This window comes from Phalacrocorax aristotelis, chromosome 17, assembly GCF_949628215.1.
Source record: "Phalacrocorax aristotelis chromosome 17, bGulAri2.1, whole genome shotgun sequence".
Lineage (NCBI taxonomy): Eukaryota > Metazoa > Chordata > Aves > Suliformes > Phalacrocoracidae > Phalacrocorax > Phalacrocorax aristotelis.
Genome location: NC_134292.1, coordinates 6,085,033 through 6,101,976, shown reverse-complemented (window position 1 = coordinate 6,101,976; position 16,944 = coordinate 6,085,033). Strand labels below are relative to the sequence as shown.

The 16,944-nt window shown below is 64.5% G+C and overlaps 3 protein-coding genes across 7 annotated transcripts; all 3 read right to left on the bottom strand.

Annotated features, from left to right (window-relative positions):
• Positions 1-2,431: 2,431 nt before the first annotated feature.
• AK1 (adenylate kinase 1) lies at positions 2,432-7,944 on the bottom strand. Of its 3 annotated transcripts, XM_075112074.1 has the most exons (8): positions 7,447-7,497; positions 5,860-5,902; positions 4,883-5,057; positions 4,668-4,703; positions 3,951-4,114; positions 3,614-3,730; positions 2,981-3,172; positions 2,432-2,656 (listed from the first exon to the last, which is right to left on the bottom strand). In XM_075112074.1, the coding sequence occupies exons 3-8, from the start codon at positions 4,932-4,934 to the stop codon at positions 2,591-2,593; spliced, it is 627 nt and encodes a 208-aa protein (XP_074968175.1). In that variant the 5' UTR covers positions 4,935-5,057; positions 5,860-5,902; positions 7,447-7,497; the 3' UTR covers positions 2,432-2,590. The 3 variants fall into 3 exon arrangements, with proteins under 3 accessions (XP_074968175.1, XP_074968173.1, XP_074968174.1); XM_075112072.1 differs by lacking the exon at positions 4,883-5,057 and having other exon boundaries at positions 7,447-7,944; XM_075112073.1 differs by lacking the exons at positions 4,883-5,057; positions 7,447-7,497 and adding an exon at positions 6,121-6,450.
• A 364-nt stretch (positions 7,945-8,308) lies between these two features.
• Positions 8,309-12,651, bottom strand: ST6GALNAC6 (ST6 N-acetylgalactosaminide alpha-2,6-sialyltransferase 6). 3 transcript variants are annotated; one of them, XM_075112075.1, is made up of 7 exons: positions 12,525-12,651; positions 11,882-12,016; positions 10,829-10,893; positions 10,506-10,685; positions 9,905-10,302; positions 9,630-9,737; positions 8,309-9,551 (listed from the first exon to the last, which is right to left on the bottom strand). In XM_075112075.1, exons 3-7 carry the CDS (start codon positions 10,841-10,843, stop codon positions 9,362-9,364), a joined length of 891 nt encoding a protein of 296 aa, XP_074968176.1. In that variant the 5' UTR covers positions 10,844-10,893; positions 11,882-12,016; positions 12,525-12,651; the 3' UTR covers positions 8,309-9,361. The 3 variants fall into 3 exon arrangements, with proteins under 3 accessions (XP_074968176.1, XP_074968177.1, XP_074968178.1); XM_075112076.1 differs by having other exon boundaries at positions 12,515-12,640; XM_075112077.1 differs by having other exon boundaries at positions 12,474-12,630.
• A 1,467-nt stretch (positions 12,652-14,118) lies between these two features.
• ST6GALNAC4 (ST6 N-acetylgalactosaminide alpha-2,6-sialyltransferase 4) lies at positions 14,119-16,935 on the bottom strand. Its single transcript, XM_075111876.1, has 6 exons — positions 16,806-16,935; positions 16,434-16,513; positions 15,855-16,025; positions 15,284-15,696; positions 15,043-15,150; positions 14,119-14,960 (listed from the first exon to the last, which is right to left on the bottom strand). Exons 2-6 carry the CDS (start codon positions 16,443-16,445, stop codon positions 14,771-14,773), a joined length of 894 nt encoding a protein of 297 aa, XP_074967977.1. The 5' UTR covers positions 16,446-16,513; positions 16,806-16,935; the 3' UTR covers positions 14,119-14,770.
• Positions 16,936-16,944: the final 9 nt, after the last annotated feature.

The window sequence follows — 16,944 nt, the reverse complement described above, 5'->3', positions numbered from 1 at the left end:
GGGACAGGGCCTGCCCCACGGCACCCTGACGCACAGCCCACATCGCTCCCTGCCAGCACCCCGGCAGGGTCACCATGTCCCAGGCCCGTGACTGCCCCGTGGCCCTGGATGCCCACTCTGAGGCCATGGGCAGATGGAGGGCCCCAAGGCACAGCTGCCTGCCTTGTCTGTACCCGTGGCCAGGCCACAGCCGGGGACTGCCTGGACACCCCTGCCTGGCAGGTGGGTTTGGGGTTGAGATGTCCCCCATGAGAGGCCTGCCTGGGTGAGGGGATCACAGCAAAGCACCACCAAGGTGGGAGACGTAACATGGCTGGGGGCACCCAGGGGACCACTCCTGCACCCCTGCCCCATTCTTCCCACATGTGCCAGCAGATGCTGCCTGAGGTAAGAGCCCTCACACAGCCAACAGTGGGGCTGAGAGCCAGAAGCCCCGTGCCTGGGGTGGGCACAGGCCCCCAGGGATGGCCTCTATCCTAAGCCATGGCCATGGGCAGGGGAATGGTGTAGGGACCTGCCAGGGAAACCAGCAGGCCCTGTCCCCACTAGCCAGGACGTCCCCGGAGATGTCCCTGACCCTGGGGAGAGCAGCAGACATCTCCCATGACAGCGCACTGCCATCTCCTGGGGATCACGGGGACGGGTGCTCACCCAAGGATGGGACAGGGCTGGGGACTAGGACCAGGCACAGGCAATCCTGCCCTCCTGCACCCCTCTTCCCGCAGTGACATCGCCAGGTGATGAGCAAGAGACCCTCAGTGATGGGCCCTGGGATGGTGGTGGCTGCAGGGTGACAGATGGGAGGGTGGCTATAACTGCAGGGTGGCCATGCGTGCAGCCCCATGTGCCCCATTCAGCCCCAGCACAGTATCTTTCCCCACCCCATGGCTTACTGGGCAGCCTTGGGCTTTCCAGCCAGAGGAAAAGCATCTAAAAAAACATCACCAACCACCCAGGGGCCATGCTGGGGAGGAGGACAGGGTGCCTGGTCCCACTGGACACCATGAAATGCCCCCTCCCGGCCCCACCACCCTGCTCACCACCTGGGGAAACTGAGGTACACTCACAGCACACCCAGAGGGCTGGAGGCACAAGGGAGACAGGTCATTCTGCTCTTTGCTGCAGAGCTTTAGGCTGTAGCATCCCAAACTGCCCATCCCTCCTGTCCCCTCATCCCCACTGGCACAAAGCAGACACCCGCCAGCCCCAGCCCCAGCTCAGCTGTGCTGGCAGCACCCCAGCTCCAGCTGGATGGTCGCATCGCTCCCGGCTGGCTGCCTCCCTGCAGTGCCCCGGGCTCTGCTGGTGGCTCCATTGCCCCCCAGACACAGGGCTGACATTGGAGCCTGGAGTGTTTGGGTTTTCTTCTTGGGGATTTTTGTTTTTTCCTTGCTTGCTTCCTTCCTCGGCTCTGGCCCCATGGCCTCGGCTGCCCCCAGTGCTGCCGCCTCCCCCAACCCCCCCAGCCCCCTGGCTCTGCGCCCAGCTCCCAGCAGCCCAAAAGCCAGTGGTTGGGGGCCCTGCTGGGGCTGCGGCTCTGCTGCCTCCTGCCCTCACTGTGGCTAAATAAACCCCAGCCCCAAGCCCCACTGCAGCCCCTCTGCTGTAGCATCATGCCTAGGCAGCTCTGCAGGTACTGGGGAGCCCCCAACTCCCCATCTCCCATACCAGCACCAACTGGCTGTCCGCTGGGGCCCTGCATCTCACCTCCATGAGGATCCCCACCCTGTCCCTACCCACAAGCACACCCAGTCTGGTGGCTAGGCTCAGCTGGGTGGCCCCAGCACATCCTTCGCCCCTGGGGACAGGGCTGCATCCAGGCAGAGAGGCGGCACTGATGGCAGTGGGTGCCCAGGCAGAGTGGGGAAGGGGGCACCCTGTTCTGGAGTGTTCAGCCACCCCAAAACCTGCCACTGCAGCCCCCAGATACCCCAAAAACCCCTGAGGGCCAAAAGAAACAAGGAAATGTTGAGGCATAAAAGTGGTGGAAATCCCCATCCTGGCATGGCTGGGCCCATGGCAGGGTCTGCATCTGGCTGCCCCCAGCCCCTGGCAGCCTGCAGGAGGGCTGGAGGGAGGGGATGCACGTGCAGGGTACGTCTCAGATGCTGCCTGCGTCTCTGGGGGCACACACCTAGAGCACAAGGGGGTTCAGCAAGGGGGACGGGATTGGGGTGAGCGGGACCGGCTGCAGGATGCAGCCGCAGGCTCCCTGCAGGCTGTGGATTGGGAAGCTGGGGCGAGCAGCTGGGATGCTCCCTCCCTTCCTTCGAGCGCAGCATCCCACTGCCCGGGTGGGATAAACACCCGCTTCCTGCCCTTAATCAGCTCCAGCGGGGCTGGGGGGGGGACAGGGGGGGAGAAAAAAAAAAAATATCTCTGGAAAGAAAAACTCATTTCCTGCGACAGAAGAAAAAGATAAAGTCTGGGCTCATTAAAGTGAACTTTACTGGGGAGAGACGGGAAAGAGCCAAACACAATGTCCTTGAAATTTCCTCCGCACGGCTCCGTCCACGAAAACAGGATAAAGCCGCTTCCGCTGTCTCTGCCGGAGCACGCCGGGGCGGGGGGAGCAGGGCTGGGGGCTCGGCTACAGGCTGTCGAGGTGCGAGCAGACCTGCTGGAAAACCTCCTCCACGGAGCCCTCGGCATTGAGCTGGGTGCAGAGGGGTTAGCCTGGGGGGGGGTCACCTGAGGGGATGGCGTGACCGGAGCTCTTCCAGGGATGGATTTTGGCCATGGGCCGAGAAATTGGGGCCAATTTGGGGCAAAGGGGTGTGGGACCATCCTTGGAGTGGGTCTCTGTGTCAGGAACTGGAGGGTCCGGCTGGCTCCAAGGGGTCAAGCCCACCCCAGACAGCTAGAATTGAGTTTTATCCCTTTCCCTCATCATCCTCATCCATCACTTCCCCTCGCCTGGGACCACAGGCACCACAGGCCGTGGATGGAGAATGTTGGCATTGGCCACATCCCTGCTTACCTGGCGGACAATGCCTCTGCTCTTGTAGAAGGCGATGACAGGCTCGGTGGCCTTGTAGTAGGTCTCCAAACGCTTCTTGATGGTTTCCTCGTTGTCGTCCACCCGCCCGCTGGTCTCGCCTCGCTTCAGCAGGCGCTTCACCATCGTCTCCTTCCCTGCATCCACGTAGAGCAGCAGCGTGGGGGGGGCGATCTGTGGGCAGGGGGGACATGATTGTCACCATGCCAAACTGGCATGGATCTGGTTTGGTTTGGGGAGATGGTGGTGGTGAGTATGGGGGTCACAAATGTCCCCACGCCATCCTCTGCCTCCTGCTGCATAGGTCCGGTGTCGCAGTGGCCCCCAGGCCCACGCAGAGGGAGGCACAGGGACACCGTGGCCAAGCCCTGGCTCTCTGCCATCACCATGGGGGATGCCAGCATCCTCTTTCAGCCTGAGGACACCCTGGAGAGATGCCCTCCCCACTGTACCCTGGGCACAGGCTGTCCCCAAGGCAGGGGGACCTGCTGGCTGGAATGGTGCCCAGTTTAGACCCTGTTGGGTTGGGATCATTGCTGGGATGGGGAGGCTGGGCTGCTGCTGGCACCACGGAGACCCTCTGTGTGGGTGGCAAGGCACGGCACCAGCCCTCACCTTCTTCTCAAACTCCTCTCCCTGCTTCACCTCGCGGGGGTAGCCGTCGATGAGGAAGCCCTTGGACACGTCCGCTTTGGCCACCATGGCATCCCGCAGCATGTCCAGCACTGTGTCCTGGGGAGGGGGGACAATGCTGCCAGGGGTGATATGGGACTTCATGCCCCACCCCCCAACACCCAATGCCTCCAATCCCTCCGGCAACCCGCCCCGGGGTGGCAGGGATGGAGGTGCCGCTGGGCCACGTGCCGCCCATCACTGTGGTATCTGGTGTCCCCACAGGCACCCCTGCCTGCATGCCCCACCATGCCACAGCCAGTGGCCTGTGTTGACTCACCAGGGGCACCAGCTCGCCCTTCTCCATGATGGCCTGCAGCTTCTTGCCCCGCTCCGAGCCTGAGCTGACCTCTGCCCGCAGCAAGTCCCCCGTGGAAAGGTGGGTGTAGCCATACTTCTGCACGATCTTCTCACACTGGGTCCCTTTCCCCGAACCGGGGCCACCTGCAAGTCACACGAGGGCCACACGTGCCCCAAGCCACAGGTAAGGAGCTGGAGGGGTACATGGAAGCAGCAGCACAGACACACAGGAGTCCCCAGAGCCTGGGGACAGCATCCCCAAGCCCAGCGCCAGAAGGATGGGAAGAGCTGCTCCCGCTGGCAATTGGCATGCAGGCACTACCACTCTGATGGCACCCAGGACACCACCACCACCCCATCAGCACCTGTCTCAATGGCATCCAGGGGTATCACAACCCCACCGGCACCCAGGACATCACTCCCCAGGTGTTTGCTGTCACATCACCCCACATGCTGCTACCCCATGCCCAGCCAGAGGTGCTCTCCTGTTCCCAGCACACCCCACCATGGCCTTGAGGAGCCATGCTGGAGGCACAGCCACCCCACAGCACCTGGGGACAGCTGAGGTCCCACAGCCTCAGCCTCCAGCCCTGGCTCCAGCTGCTCCCTGCAGCACCCCAACCCTGGAGGTGCAGGGGGACCGGGCTGCACTGCGGCCTTGACCCCAGGCAGCAGCAGGACCCGGACACCAACTTACCCACCACGAAGATGATTTTGTGGTGCTTGAGTTTTTCTGGAGAAGAGAAAAAAAAAAAATTATCAAAAGGCAGAAGGCCTGTCAGGGAGTGAGGTGGCCCTGGGGGATGCCAGATCCAGGGCAGGCATCCCTGGGGATGGAGGGGACCCACCCCAGGCCCCTGGGGGATAAAGGCAAAGTGGGAAGCAGCCACGTGTCCCTTTCGTCCTCATCACCTGGGCAGGTTGGGACGGCCGGGTTGGACATGGCTGAGCACAAAGACCCCATGGCGCCTCGGCCATGGGGCTGGAATCCCACTGCTGCGCCGTGTCCCGGAGACGGTCACTGTCCACAGCTCCACTGGGGGTGGGCCCCTGCAGCCGGCTCGTCACCCCAGCGGGCTAATGGGGGCTGCGGCAGGCTCAGCTTGGCACGACCACCTCGAGCACCTGGTGCAACCCCTGACAGTCCCTGAACCCCAGCATTGGTCCCTGGGGCTGGTGGCGGACGTGCAGGTGGCATGAACCACCCTGTCCCCTGCTGAGCACCCAGGCGCAGGGTCCTGCGCCACCTGCAGGATCTGGCCCAACCACAGTGCGAGGCGATGCCAGGGTACAGCGCCGCGGGGGGGAGACAGAACTAAAAATAAAGCCAAGCTGCTCTGGGGCCGCTCTCTCATCTCCTGATTACAGCCGGCTGAAATTTCAACTCCTCTGGCATCCAGCGATCCCTGGGGCTGGGGCTGGAGCTAAGTGCCTGCGGGGGACTGAGGGGATGTGAGGGTCTGGAGGGATGTGGGGGACAGACGGAGGGGAGGGAAGTATGGGGGGGATACAGGGGAGGGATGAAAGGGGGATGGAGGAGAAGGATGCAAAGGTGACCAAGGGGATGGGTGCAAGGGACAAATGGGATGGATGCAAAGGGGACTGAGCAGATGTGTGTAAAGGGGATGGATGCAGGGGGGATGGATACAAGGGGGGACGAGGGGACGCAGGGGGAATGGATGTGGGGGGGACGAGGGGACGCAGGGGGGTGTTGGATGCAGAAGGGGGATGAGAGGATGCGAGGGGATGATGGCTGCAGAGGCGGGACGAGGGGATGCAAGGGGGATGACGGATGCAGGGACGTGGGGATGGATGCAAAGGGGACTGACGGGATGGATGCAAAGCAGATGTATGCGGGGGGCCAGATGTAAGGCAGACAGAACACTCACCTGTCGACATGCTGCTGCGGTCCAGGCACAGGAGCACTTCAGGCTGTGAGGAAAGAAGAGCAGGATGAACAACTCAGCACGGTAGGGACACAGGGGTCCCCAAGGCTGCGGTCTGGGGGACAACGGCTCTCCCTTCCCTGCCATGGTGGTGCCCAGCTCCACAGCCAAGCTGGGGGTTGGGTCTTCCACCCTGCCAACAGCCTGACCCCTGGCTTGGGCTTAAAATAGGGACCTGGGGACCTCTGTTCCCACGGCCATCACCTGTCTGGCTCCCGGCAGCCACACACCCCATCCGGCTGTGGTGAGGGTTTCCCCATGCCGGGTGACGCATGGTGACGTTACCGGCTTCCTCCCCTGCTCTGACCACATCCCCGTGCCTGGGGTGCCACCTGACAGGCAGAAACCAGCTTGGGTTGATCAGTGTCACCAGGACAACGAGTGGTGGAGGGAGCATCCCCCCAGCTCCCCACAGGCTGTTTTTTTCAGAGGTGCCCTAAGGGGGGGCTTGCAGCACCCCATTGCACCCCCATCACCTTGGGGGGGGATTTGGCCACCCAACCTGCCCGCACCCAGCCCTGCAGCACCTGACCTGCTTGGCCATAGCATGTCACCCCAAACCGGCTGGACAGGATGCTAGGATGGGGCATCCCGCAGCCAAAGGAGCCGGCGGGCGCTGACGAGGTCGTGTTACAGCCCGGAAAGGGCAGAGGCTAAGTATGGCTGGGCTGAAACCAGCACCGGGTCACGTCCCACCTGTGCTGCAGGGCCAAAGCGCTGGGATGGCCCCTGAGGGGCCTGGGTAGGGCTGGGAGGGTGCAGGACCCTGGGGTCACTAATCGTGGTGGGTGCCGAGACCCAGGACTGCTGGCATTGACCTCAGCAGAGCCACAGGGTGCTGAGGGCATTCCTGACCCTCGGTGTGGGCTTGGGGCCTGATCCAGCACAGCACTGGACCCATGGGTGCAGGGTGAGGGCGATGTGGGGGTGCCTGGTCCTGAGGAAATGGGGATGGGGTGCTGATCAGGGACGAGGCTGATCAGGTCGAGGCTGAGGGGGGTGCAGTGTGGCCCTGGACTCCCCAACAAAGGCCATCGTGGGATGCACCTCAGGGTGCTCCCACCAATCTCGCCCCACCCCTGGGACCCCAGGCCTGGGCTGCTCCAGCACCCCTGCAATGGCTCCAGCACCCCATGCAAGACCCCCAGTATCCCCTGCAATGGTTCAGGACCCCTGCAATAGCTCCAGCACTGCATGCAAGCCCCCCAGTATCCCTTGCAATGGCTCCAGCACCCCATGCAAGCCCCCCAGTATCCCCTGCAATGGTTCCAGCGCCTATGCAGGTGTCTCAGCACCCACATCCCGAGCACTCCATGCAACCCCCTCGGCATCCCCTGCAATGCACCCCCCGTTCCCAGCCGGTGCTGCCAGCCCCCCCGGAGGCAGGGACGAGCCGGGGCAGCACCGGCGGGCACCGGCACCCCGCCACGAGCCCCCCCAAAGCCCGGTGCCGCAGTGACACCTCCCCTCAAGGCCGGGCGGGGCTGCGGCAAGGGGACCCCCCGGGGCGGGGGCCGGGGGGACACTGACCTCTGGGCGGGGGCCGGGGCCGGGCAGCTGCCTGCTGTCCTGCCTGCGCTCCTGCCCGGCTATTTTTACCGCTATATATAGATCGCTGGCGCCGCGGTGCACGCTGGGAGCGGGGCCGCTGCCGCCCGGCGGGCAGGGGACGGGCAGCTGGGGGGGGGCGCACGACACGCTGCCCCCGTGGCACCGGTCCTCCCTGTGCCGGCCTGGCGGGGCGGGGCGGGGCGGGGCGGCCGGGGGAAGGGCTGCGGTTAACCCCGGCACGGCCGAGGGGTGGCGACCCCCCCCCCCCCCCCCGGGCCGGGGGCTGCGCTGCACCAGCCCCCCCCGTGCCTCAGTTTCCCCGCCTGCGAGGGAGGGGAGGAAGCCTCCACGCTGCTGGAACTGGGGTCCCTGAGACATCCCCAGGGCTCCCCGTGCCTCTGTCTCCTGCACCTCCACCCCCAGCCCCTCGGAAGGGATGGCTGTCCCCATCCCTGTCCCCATGCCCCCATCCACCTGCAGCACCCCAACCCTGCCAACCCCGGGAGATACGTAAAGCCCTGGGGGTGCAGTGCCCTTACCTGCCTTTCCTCCTCCTCCTCTGTGGCTGCAGAAGCCCTGCCCCAAGGCCCTGTCACCCCAGGGCAGCAGGGTGGAGGTGACATGAGTTCAGGAGGTCTCAGCTGCTACCCACTCCAGGGCAGGCACTTGGGGAATGGCTCACAGCTGGGGTCCACTGGCTGCTGGACACACCTTTCCCCTTCCCGCACCCTCCCGAGTACCCAGGGGCAGCACCGCTGTGGGCTAAGGGTCCTGAGACTCCCTGCTGTGGCACCTCCAGCACCTGCTGCCCAGCCCCAAAAACCCAGCCCGGAGCCAGGGCCCAAGGCAACAGACTGCAGCAATATTTATTCCTGTACAAACCATTACAAAACGCGGGTGCCCCACAGCCCCCCTCACTCAGGCAGTGAGTCCCCCAAAGACCCAGCCACAACAGGGATGGACCACAGCCAGAGGGAAACTGAGGCACAGAGCCCTGCCAGGGCTCAGTACCTAAACACGCTGTATTTAGCTATTTTCCCCAAACCCACTTCTCCGCTGCTGAAAAATTAGTAACAAAATTCACCCCCAGACACAGGTTGCGAGGGGCACTGCCAGCCCCCTGCTACGTGCCCAATTCTAAATAGTTTGTAAGTGGTTAATAAATGACGAGGATGCAGGCACAGGCTGCTGCTGGCCCCTTCTTACCACTAACAAGCAGCCCTTGCTTGCTCCTTCAGCCAGGAAACCCAAATACAAACCCTGGGACCAGAAGCAGGGAAGAAAATCCAAAAGCCCCCCAAAATCCCATCATTTAGTTAGAAAAAATTTTGGCAGTGTGGGGCAGGTGTTTTGGTGCTTGGAGGGGCTGGGTGTTTTAAGGGTGCTGGGGCACCAAGGGTGGCAGTGTCACCCCCATGGGGTCCCACCAAAAATTTTGGGGTTCTGCTGAGGGAAGGGTGCCTGTGGACTGGGATTGGTGTGCTAGGCATGGTAGAGCCCCAAGAGGGGGTCCTCCCACCCAGGGGGTTGGGGGAAACAGCCTCTGTTGTGGCCCCAAAAGCAATGCAGGCCCGAACTGAGCCAAAGGGACCTGGCACCCGTGTGCTTGCAGGGGCTGCAACATGCCTCGACTAGGATCAGGCAGGATCTCACCCCCATGGAGGGGTGGGACGACCCCAAACCCTGCACTCAGCACCTGGCCCCCTCAGAAAACAGCTCAAAACCCAACACATCCAAGATGTGAGGAGCCACCGTGCACAACGGTGGTGGTCCCATGGGAGGCACCCAGTGGCACCCCAACGCCTGGTTTTCACGGCTCCCCACTCCCAGAGAGATGCAGGGGAACCCCCATCCATCCCATGTGGGGGCTCTGCCCAGCAGGGGTGCTCAGCCCCTAGGGCCAGGTGGGGTGGGAGAAGGTGATGTTGTAGAGTCCGGCCCAGCTGGCGAAGACCCGCTTCTCAGTGATAAAGCGGTGGTGGTTGCCCTTGCGGCTCCGCTCGTTGTGGATGTAGGTTGTGCACTCGTCAGGTCCCTTCGGCTCGTAGTAGTGGTAGGGCAGGCGGCGGGGCGGGGGCCGGTGGCTGTGGGGTGGGGGAAGCATGGGGTGAACCCCACAGCGGGGCCAGGGGGCCAGAGTGGGGGCTTGGGAGTCTCCTTACCCACAATAGTTGGGCGGCACCATGCCGTAGACGTGGACTGTGTCGCACAGCTCCACTGCAATCACCATGGTGAACCAGCCAGTGCTGAGCCACGAGCGCGACTTCTCCCTGGGGAAGAGGTGATGTGGATGACAGACCCCCCTCTCCGCCCCAGGGTCCCCAGGGACCCCCATCCCAGTGCTGCAGCCCATCCCATGGAGAAGCCCCAAGAGCCAGCTCTGCTCTGGAGACCTGGAAAAAGGGGGGACACAGTGCAGGAGGTGGCTCTGAGGTACCTGTCCTTCCCCGTCTCCCCCCGAAACAGGTCATCAAACTGCTTCATGCGGCCGGGGGAGACGACGTAGGCTGTCATGTTGGGGAAGGAAGCACTGACACGCTGGATGATTTTCAGGAGGCTCTTCTGCATCTTGGCAGGTGGCCCCCAGAAGATGAAGATGGTCTCTGGGGTCTTGTTGACAAACTCCTGGGGCCGCTTGAGGACGCGGTAGAGGCTGGAGTGGGCCACCACGCGGAAGCTGGTCTTGTTGCCCACATCAACCTCATAGCCGGTAGTGGGAGCGTCATTCATGCGGATGGTGCACTCGGCCCCATCGATGGCTGTGCCCAGGCGTGTGCCCAGGAGGTGGCTGGAGCTGGTGACGATGACGCACTGGTGGCAGTGGGCAGTCAGGGTCTGGGGACCACAAGTGCCATGAGCAGGTGACTTTTGGTGTCACTGTGACCCAGCAGGGAGGGATGGAGCTGGGACAGGGGACAAGGCACAGCTGTCCCCTGCAGAGCCACTGTCCCACTGGATGGGATGATTTGGCTGGGCATTGGCAGAGGGACAGATCCTGTGCCCACTGCTGAGACTGGACCCTGCCACCCAGCTCGTACCTTGTTTCCGCAGACGGGCAGGTACCCGCTTTTCACCCCCCACTTCTTGAGGTCGGGGGGCCGGCGGGCTCTGCCCCGCAGGCGGCTGTAGGGGAAGACCTCGCTCCCGCTGCCGGAGCTGTAGATGATCAGCAACATGATCAGGGCAAAGAGGACCCCCAGGGCGGCGGCACGCTGGCTCTGTGGGCAGGGGAGAGCATCAGCCGCTGCCCCCACCCCACAGGCATCAGCATTCAGTCATGCTCCCCGCAGCATCTCCAGCAGGATGCCTGGTGCCCCCAGGGAGATGCCTGATGTCCCCGGAGTGATGCCCCAGCACTCACCGTGCTGCCACTCATGTCTTTGTGCCGGCCTCAGTGCACAGCGATCGCTGGCGTCCTGCGAGCACCTGCAAGGCATGTGGTCACCCCCTTGCCACCACACTCGGGCTCCTGTCCCCAGACTACCAGGCCAGTGGGGATATGGGATGAGCCACCAGGCAGCCCAGCTCGGCTGTGCCAGAGTAAAGCCCTGTGCGGCAGGTGCCCAGCCAGACCCCCGGGCCCCCCTTTCAAGGGGAGGACAAACCCCCAGCACCAGTGCAGGGAAGGGAAACACTGTGGGCAGAGGCTGGGTGAGCTCTGCGGCACTGAGGAGCCAAACCCAACCACATCTCGTGCCAGGAGATCCCCACGGCGGGCTGCGGTCCCGGAAGGGATTACCCCCAGCTGGCGGGGCTGAAGCCGCTCAAACCCACAGGGTCAGGGAGGGCAAACCTGCCGCTCGCGTGCTGAAATCCCATTAAAACAACCAGCGTGGAGGCTTGGACCAGGGAGTGGAGGGGGTGAGGAACTGAGACCTGGCCAACTCAGCTCATGCATAGGCTCAAACCCAGCCAGAGCTAGCAGGGACCTCTCCAGCTACGGGGCCCAACGTATGCTGTGTGCACCCTGGATGCTCGACCCTGGGAGGACCTGCTCTAACCTCCACTTGTCTCATCTCATCTCGTGGAGATGGACTGACCCAATTTATTTTTTAAAGTCCTCATTAGTGACTCACAGCCAGCTGGAGTAGTCAGAGCAATTGGAAATTGGGGGGAAAAAAAAATTGAAGCATCTTTACTAATTGACCTGGGGGGTGGGAAACAGGGGTGGAAAATTATGCCTGTGTACAACCCTTGAGGGGACCAGGGACCCCGAAGGGTTCCGAGTGCCGGTGTCAAAGGTGCTGGGAAGGTGCCAACCCCCGCGGGGAGCCCCGGCATGCTGGGGCAAAGGGGCCATGCACAGGCTGGGGAGCAGGGTCGGGACCCTTGCTCCTGTCGCTGCATCCCGCTCTCCTCCCTCCAGAGTGCTCGGGCCTATGAGCCCCCGCAGCGGGGACCCCGCGGGCCTTACCTGGGCAAGGGCTCTCATCTGCAGCGGGCGGCGAGCGGGGCTCCGTCATCTCCTCCTGCACCCCCTGCGCCCCGCAGGGGGCTGCCGGGCCCCTCTGGCGAGCACGGCCATGGCGGCGCCCCGGGGGTCACATAGCTGCTCTGCCGGGGAAGGGCTCATCCAGACCCGCTCCCCCCTCCCTGCCCCCCCGGGGTGCAAATCTCGCTGTCCCCCCCACGTGCCGCTGTTTCCTCAGCCCCGGATGCAAACCCTCCTGCATTCCGGGAAGTGAAAACCCTCCCCCGGCCCCCCGGGGTGCAAACCTTCCTCCACTCCTACGTGCAAATCCTCCCCCCCCGCCCCGGCATGCAACCCCCCCGCGCTCCCCGGGGCGCAGCCCCCGCCTCCCCCGCACCCCTGGGAAGCACCAGCCTTCCCCAGCAGCCCCGCTTTGCAGAAGCTGCGCAGGCCGTAGTCCGGCCGCGCCCAGGCGGGGAGAAGCCGGCCCCTTCCCCGCGCACCAGCACGATGCGCTCCCCTCCGCCATCCACCGTAGCCGCGAGACCGGGGGCCGCTCCTCCGGCCGGCCACGGCGCCGCTCCCCCACCCGCACCGGCTCAGCGGGCCCGGAGGGGACGCGCCCGCTGCACCGACCGCTCCGCACCGCAGTGCTGATCTTGCTGCTTATCGCTGCTGCTGCTGATACCGCTGCTGGTGCTGGTGCTACCGCTGCTGGTGCTGCCCGGCCCGGGGCCGCCGCTCCCGCGCGCGCACGGAGCCCCGGGAGCCGCGCGCCGCCCGGGACCGGCGAGCGCCGCGGGGGTCCTAGCGCCGCCCTTCCCCCGACGGGGCGGGCCGGGGCTGTCCCACTCCCGAGGGCCCCGGCGCGGGCAGCGGGAGCGGGGGGGACGGACACACGGGCAGCGGCTGTCCGCGAGTGCCAAGGGCAGCACGTGGTGCCCGACCCGCCGCCGGGCGCAGAGCCACATTGCTGGGATGCCGCGGCCTCCCCCGCGCTGGCCGGGCAGCCCAGGGCCCCTCTCTGGGGGATTTCGTGGGGCGAGGGAACTCCGGAGGGATCTGCATCCCCGCTGCAGCGGCCGACGCCTCTCCAGGAGGGTTTTGGCTCTGCTGTGCTTGTGATGCCCTTCACTGCCAGGGGTTGGGGCAGCTGGGGCACTGAACAGAGTTCCACAGGCTGTTAGAACCATAGAAAGTCCTGAGTTGGAAGGGACCCACAAGGATCATCACGTCCAACTCCTGTCTCTGCACAGGACAATCCCAAATTACACCATATTTCTGAGGGTGTTGTCCAAGTGCTTCTTGAATAGCGTCAGGCTTGGCACCGTGACGCCTCCCTGGGGAGCCTGTTCCAGGGCTCCACCACCCTCTAGCTGAAGAACCTTTTCCTAATATCCAACCTAACCCTTCCCTGGCACATGTCCCTGCCATTCCCTCGGGTCCTGGGCGCTGGTCACCAGAGAGGGGAGATCAGCGCCTGCCTCTCCTCCTCCCCTTGTGAGGAACCCTTCCTCAACTTCGTGGCCCTCCTCTGGACACTCTCCAGTAGCTTTATATCCTTAATGTACTGTGGCACCCAAAACTGTATGCAGCACTCGAGGGGAGGCCGCGGAACAATCCCCTCCCTCGACTGGCTAGCAGTGCAGTGCTCTTCTGGTGCTCACCCACAGGAAGCTGTTCTGGCAGCATCCCCAGGCCCCAGCCGACTCGCTCCTCACTTTACCCCAGCACTTGGCCTCACCTGAAACAGGAGCGAACACAGATGTGTTGGCCCCTCCTGCCCACCCCTGGCCCCCCGGACACTGCTCTGCCCACCCAAACATATGGCATCTGTTATGGGCTCAAAGAGCTGCTGTGGCAGCTCCCTGCAGCCAGGCCCAGGACCGCACACGTGCCTGTGCCGTGCCCCAACTCTCTGGGGATGCAGAAGCTGGCAGCTGTCCTGCCTGCAGCCCAGCAGTGCCAAGCCATGTGGGGCCGAGGATCACCCTGGACCCAGCACGAAATCCATGCTGGGACCAGTGCCCGTCCTGCGGAGACACAGCTGCTTGTTCCAAAATAATCTCAACTGCTAGCTTTCAGCACCCTCCTCCATGCTCAGTCTCTGCTCTACCCCCTCGTCACCTCCCCCTCTTATTTATAGCCTGGCAGGACAGTGGGACACTGCAGCCCTGGGACCAGCTGCCATCACCTGTCCCCATGTCCCACAGCCAAAAGTGGCACAGCACAGGGCACCGCCAAGTTAAAAACACTTTTAATGGCCACGTTTGCTTTGGTCTGAATCCAAGGGCACTTGTGAGAAGGCAATTTAGAGCCCCTGGGGTGTGTGTGGCCCCTGGGCTTCCCAGCTGGGGGGATGCAGGGGACTGCAGGGACCTGCCTGGGTACAGAGCAGCAGAAGGCAGCAGGATGGGGAGCCCAGACCTGGCTCCCTGCCTCCCACACCCAGTGCCGGGTCTTGGGGCGCAAGTGGGACACGGACCGTGGTGGAGCTTCATCCTTGGGAGAGGCACCAGATCGTGGCACTGGTGGGGCCGCGCTCTCCTGCCCGTGTTGTGCTGGAGCCCACCAGCGTGAATGTTTAATCCCACATTAAATATTCATCCTGGTAGAGCGAGTGGAAAACCTTTGTGGTTGCTCTGGGTTCATCTGGGCAGGTGTTTGGAGCTGATGGGGCTCCGTGGGTCCAGTTCATGCCCCCCATGCACTAACATGGTGGGTCCAAGTCCACCCACCAGCTGGGGGAACCAGCCCTGCTGCTGCAGACATGGAGACTCCCTGCTCCAGTGCTTGGCAAAAGGCTTTCAACAATGGCACCAGCAAAGCCGAGACATGTCATTGCAGGATGAGAGCTGCCCTGCTGCCGGGCCTCACCCCATGGCTGGCGCCCTACCCACCTGCCCAGGACGGGTGGGCAAAGACAATGTTCCTCCTCTTGGCCCAGCGGGAGAAGATGGCTTTCTCGGTAATGAAGCGGTGCCCGGCGCGGCGGGCTTGCTCGTGCACCAGGTACATCCTGCACTCATCCAGCCGACCCTTCTCGAAGTAGTGGTAGGGCACGCTCGAGTGGTTCTTCTCCCTGGTGGGAGCAGACAGGGTGGGTGTGGGACCTGGGGGGACACCAGACCACCCCACGCGCACCCCTGCCACCCCCCCCACACCTGCAGTAGCTGTCGCTGACCATGCCGAAGACATAGATCTGCTCACACAGCTCCATGGCCAGGGTCATTGTGAACCAGCCTGTGCTCAGGAAGGAGCCGGACTTCATCCTGCAAAGCACCATGGCCGCGCTCGAGCGGGTGGCATGGTGCTGCCGTCCCAGCTGGGCTATGGGTGCCCAACAGGGGGGATGGGTGCTACAGCAGGGGGACCTGATGGGGGCTCCTCAGGAGCTGGCAGTACCTGTTCTTCCCCGTCTCGTTCTGGAAGACATCGTCACAATATGCCATCTTCTCCTCGGTCAGGGTGTAGATCTGCAGGCGGGGGTATGTCTCCATCACCTTCAGCAGCACCCGGTAGGTCGAGCCCACTTTCTCCCGGTTCATCTTCTTTGAAGGCCCCCAGATGATGTAGAGAGTCTCCTGGGACTGCTGGAAGAAGTAGGGCTGGTTCCTCAGCAGCAGTGGGACGCTGGTGTGCGACACCACACGGACAGTGCTCCGCGCCCCCACATCCTCCTCGTAGCCGGCGGTGGGGGCATGGTTCATGCGCAGGACACACTCGTGCCTGTCGATGGCCTGTCCCAGGTGTGAGCCCAGCATCTGCCCCGAGCTGGAGACAATGGCACAGCGGCTGCACAGCACTCGCTCCAGGGGCTGTGGGGAGATGCACCATCAGCCATCAGTTCTCCCTTCCCTCCCGCAGTGGCCAGACACACCACAGCCCCATCTGTCCTTCCCTAGGGAAGGGGAAACTGAGGCACGGGCGGCTCGAGCTGCCCCACCAGCCCCAACACTGCCCCATCGCCACGCACCTTCCCGTCAGGGACACGGCTGTACCCCTGGAAGCTGAGGGTGGCAGGTGCCGTGGGGCTGCCCCGCTTCCCCGGGGCCCAGCAGCACGGCCGCAGGCAGGCGTGGGAGCACAGCAGGACGTACAGCACGGCAACCACCGCTGCGCACGCCAGCGTTAGGAAGAGCCGGACCTGGAAACAGAGCAGGGAGGTTTCTCCAGGCCGGGCCCCGTGCACCAGCCCGGGGTCGGATGCCGGCAGCAGCCCCGCGGTGCCATGCGGCACAAGCAGCCCCTCGGAGGAGGGCGTTCAAGCGCGGGTGCTTCGGCCGGGGCGCAGCGAGGAGCCGCACCGGGGAGCGCTGGGTGCCTGTGCCTCGCTTCACTTCCTGCAGGCAGCGACAGCCGCACGCCTATGGCCGTGTTCACGGGGCCGGGGCTCCGTGCTGCCTGCGGGCACTGGCAGCTGCCAGGCTGCACCCTCGCCCAGCACCGCTTTCGGGGCGAGCGGCCCCCCGATGCTGGCTGGCAGGGTCCCACCGGCCCCTCGCAGCCCCGTGACCACCAGGGCCCCATGCCCCCCGTCCCAGCGAGTTCTCACCAGCGTCTTCATCCTCGGGGGGCTGGCGGGTCGTCTGGCAGGGTCCAGGGATCACCCGGAGGGTGGGGAGGGCTCGCATCCTGCATGCAGAGCGGGTTCAGCAGTGGCACCGGGCGAGCGGGGTGCAGGGGACCCCCGAGGGTGGGGTTCCCCATCGGGACTCCCCCGCTCTCCCTGTATCCCGATGCCCAGGGTGTCCACCCCATGCCTTGTGCCGGGACCCCCTCAGGACCCCTCCGAGTCTGGGACCTCCCCATGCACCCCCGTGCCCCCCATGCACCCCCCACCGCGGATGCAGCCCCCCGGGCAGGGGTCGGAGCCCGGGAAGGGGCGTCCCCGCGGAGCGGCGTCCCCGCTACCGGCCCCACTCACCGCGCCGGGAGCCCCCGCAGCGGCGCTTCTCCCCGGCCCCCAGGGCCGCCGCCGCCGGGCCCCGCATCCCGGCCGGGCGGCACCGGGCAGGGGCTGGCGGGGCCGCGGCGGGGCGGGGCGGAGCCGAGCGGGCACTGCC

Excerpts from the sequence above, each read along its gene's own strand:
- AK1 (XM_075112072.1), bottom strand. The coding sequence starts at position 7,929 with ATGGGGACAGGGATGGGGACAGCCATCCCTTCCGAGGGGCTGGGGGTG. Across the intron at positions 5,903-7,446 it reads GCCCCGGCCCCCGCCCAGAG|CCTGAAGTGCTCCTGTGCCT; the intron begins GTCAGTGTCCCC and ends CTTTCCTCACAG. Across the intron at positions 4,115-4,667 it reads CAAAATCATCTTCGTGGTGG|GTGGCCCCGGTTCGGGGAAA; the intron begins GTAAGTTGGTGT and ends TGTGACTTGCAG.
- ST6GALNAC6 (XM_075112075.1), bottom strand. Across the intron at positions 10,303-10,505 it reads TGCCCGTCTGCGGAAACAAG|ACCCTGACTGCCCACTGCCA; the intron begins GTACGAGCTGGG and ends TGTGGTCCCCAG. Across the intron at positions 9,738-9,904 it reads GGGGAGACGGGGAAGGACAG|GGAGAAGTCGCGCTCGTGGC; the intron begins GTACCTCAGAGC and ends CCTCTTCCCCAG.
- ST6GALNAC4 (XM_075111876.1), bottom strand. Across the intron at positions 15,697-15,854 it reads GCCGTGTCCCTGACGGGAAG|CCCCTGGAGCGAGTGCTGTG; the intron begins GTGCGTGGCGAT and ends ATCTCCCCACAG. Across the intron at positions 15,151-15,283 it reads AACGAGACGGGGAAGAACAG|GATGAAGTCCGGCTCCTTCC; the intron begins GTACTGCCAGCT and ends GGTGCTTTGCAG.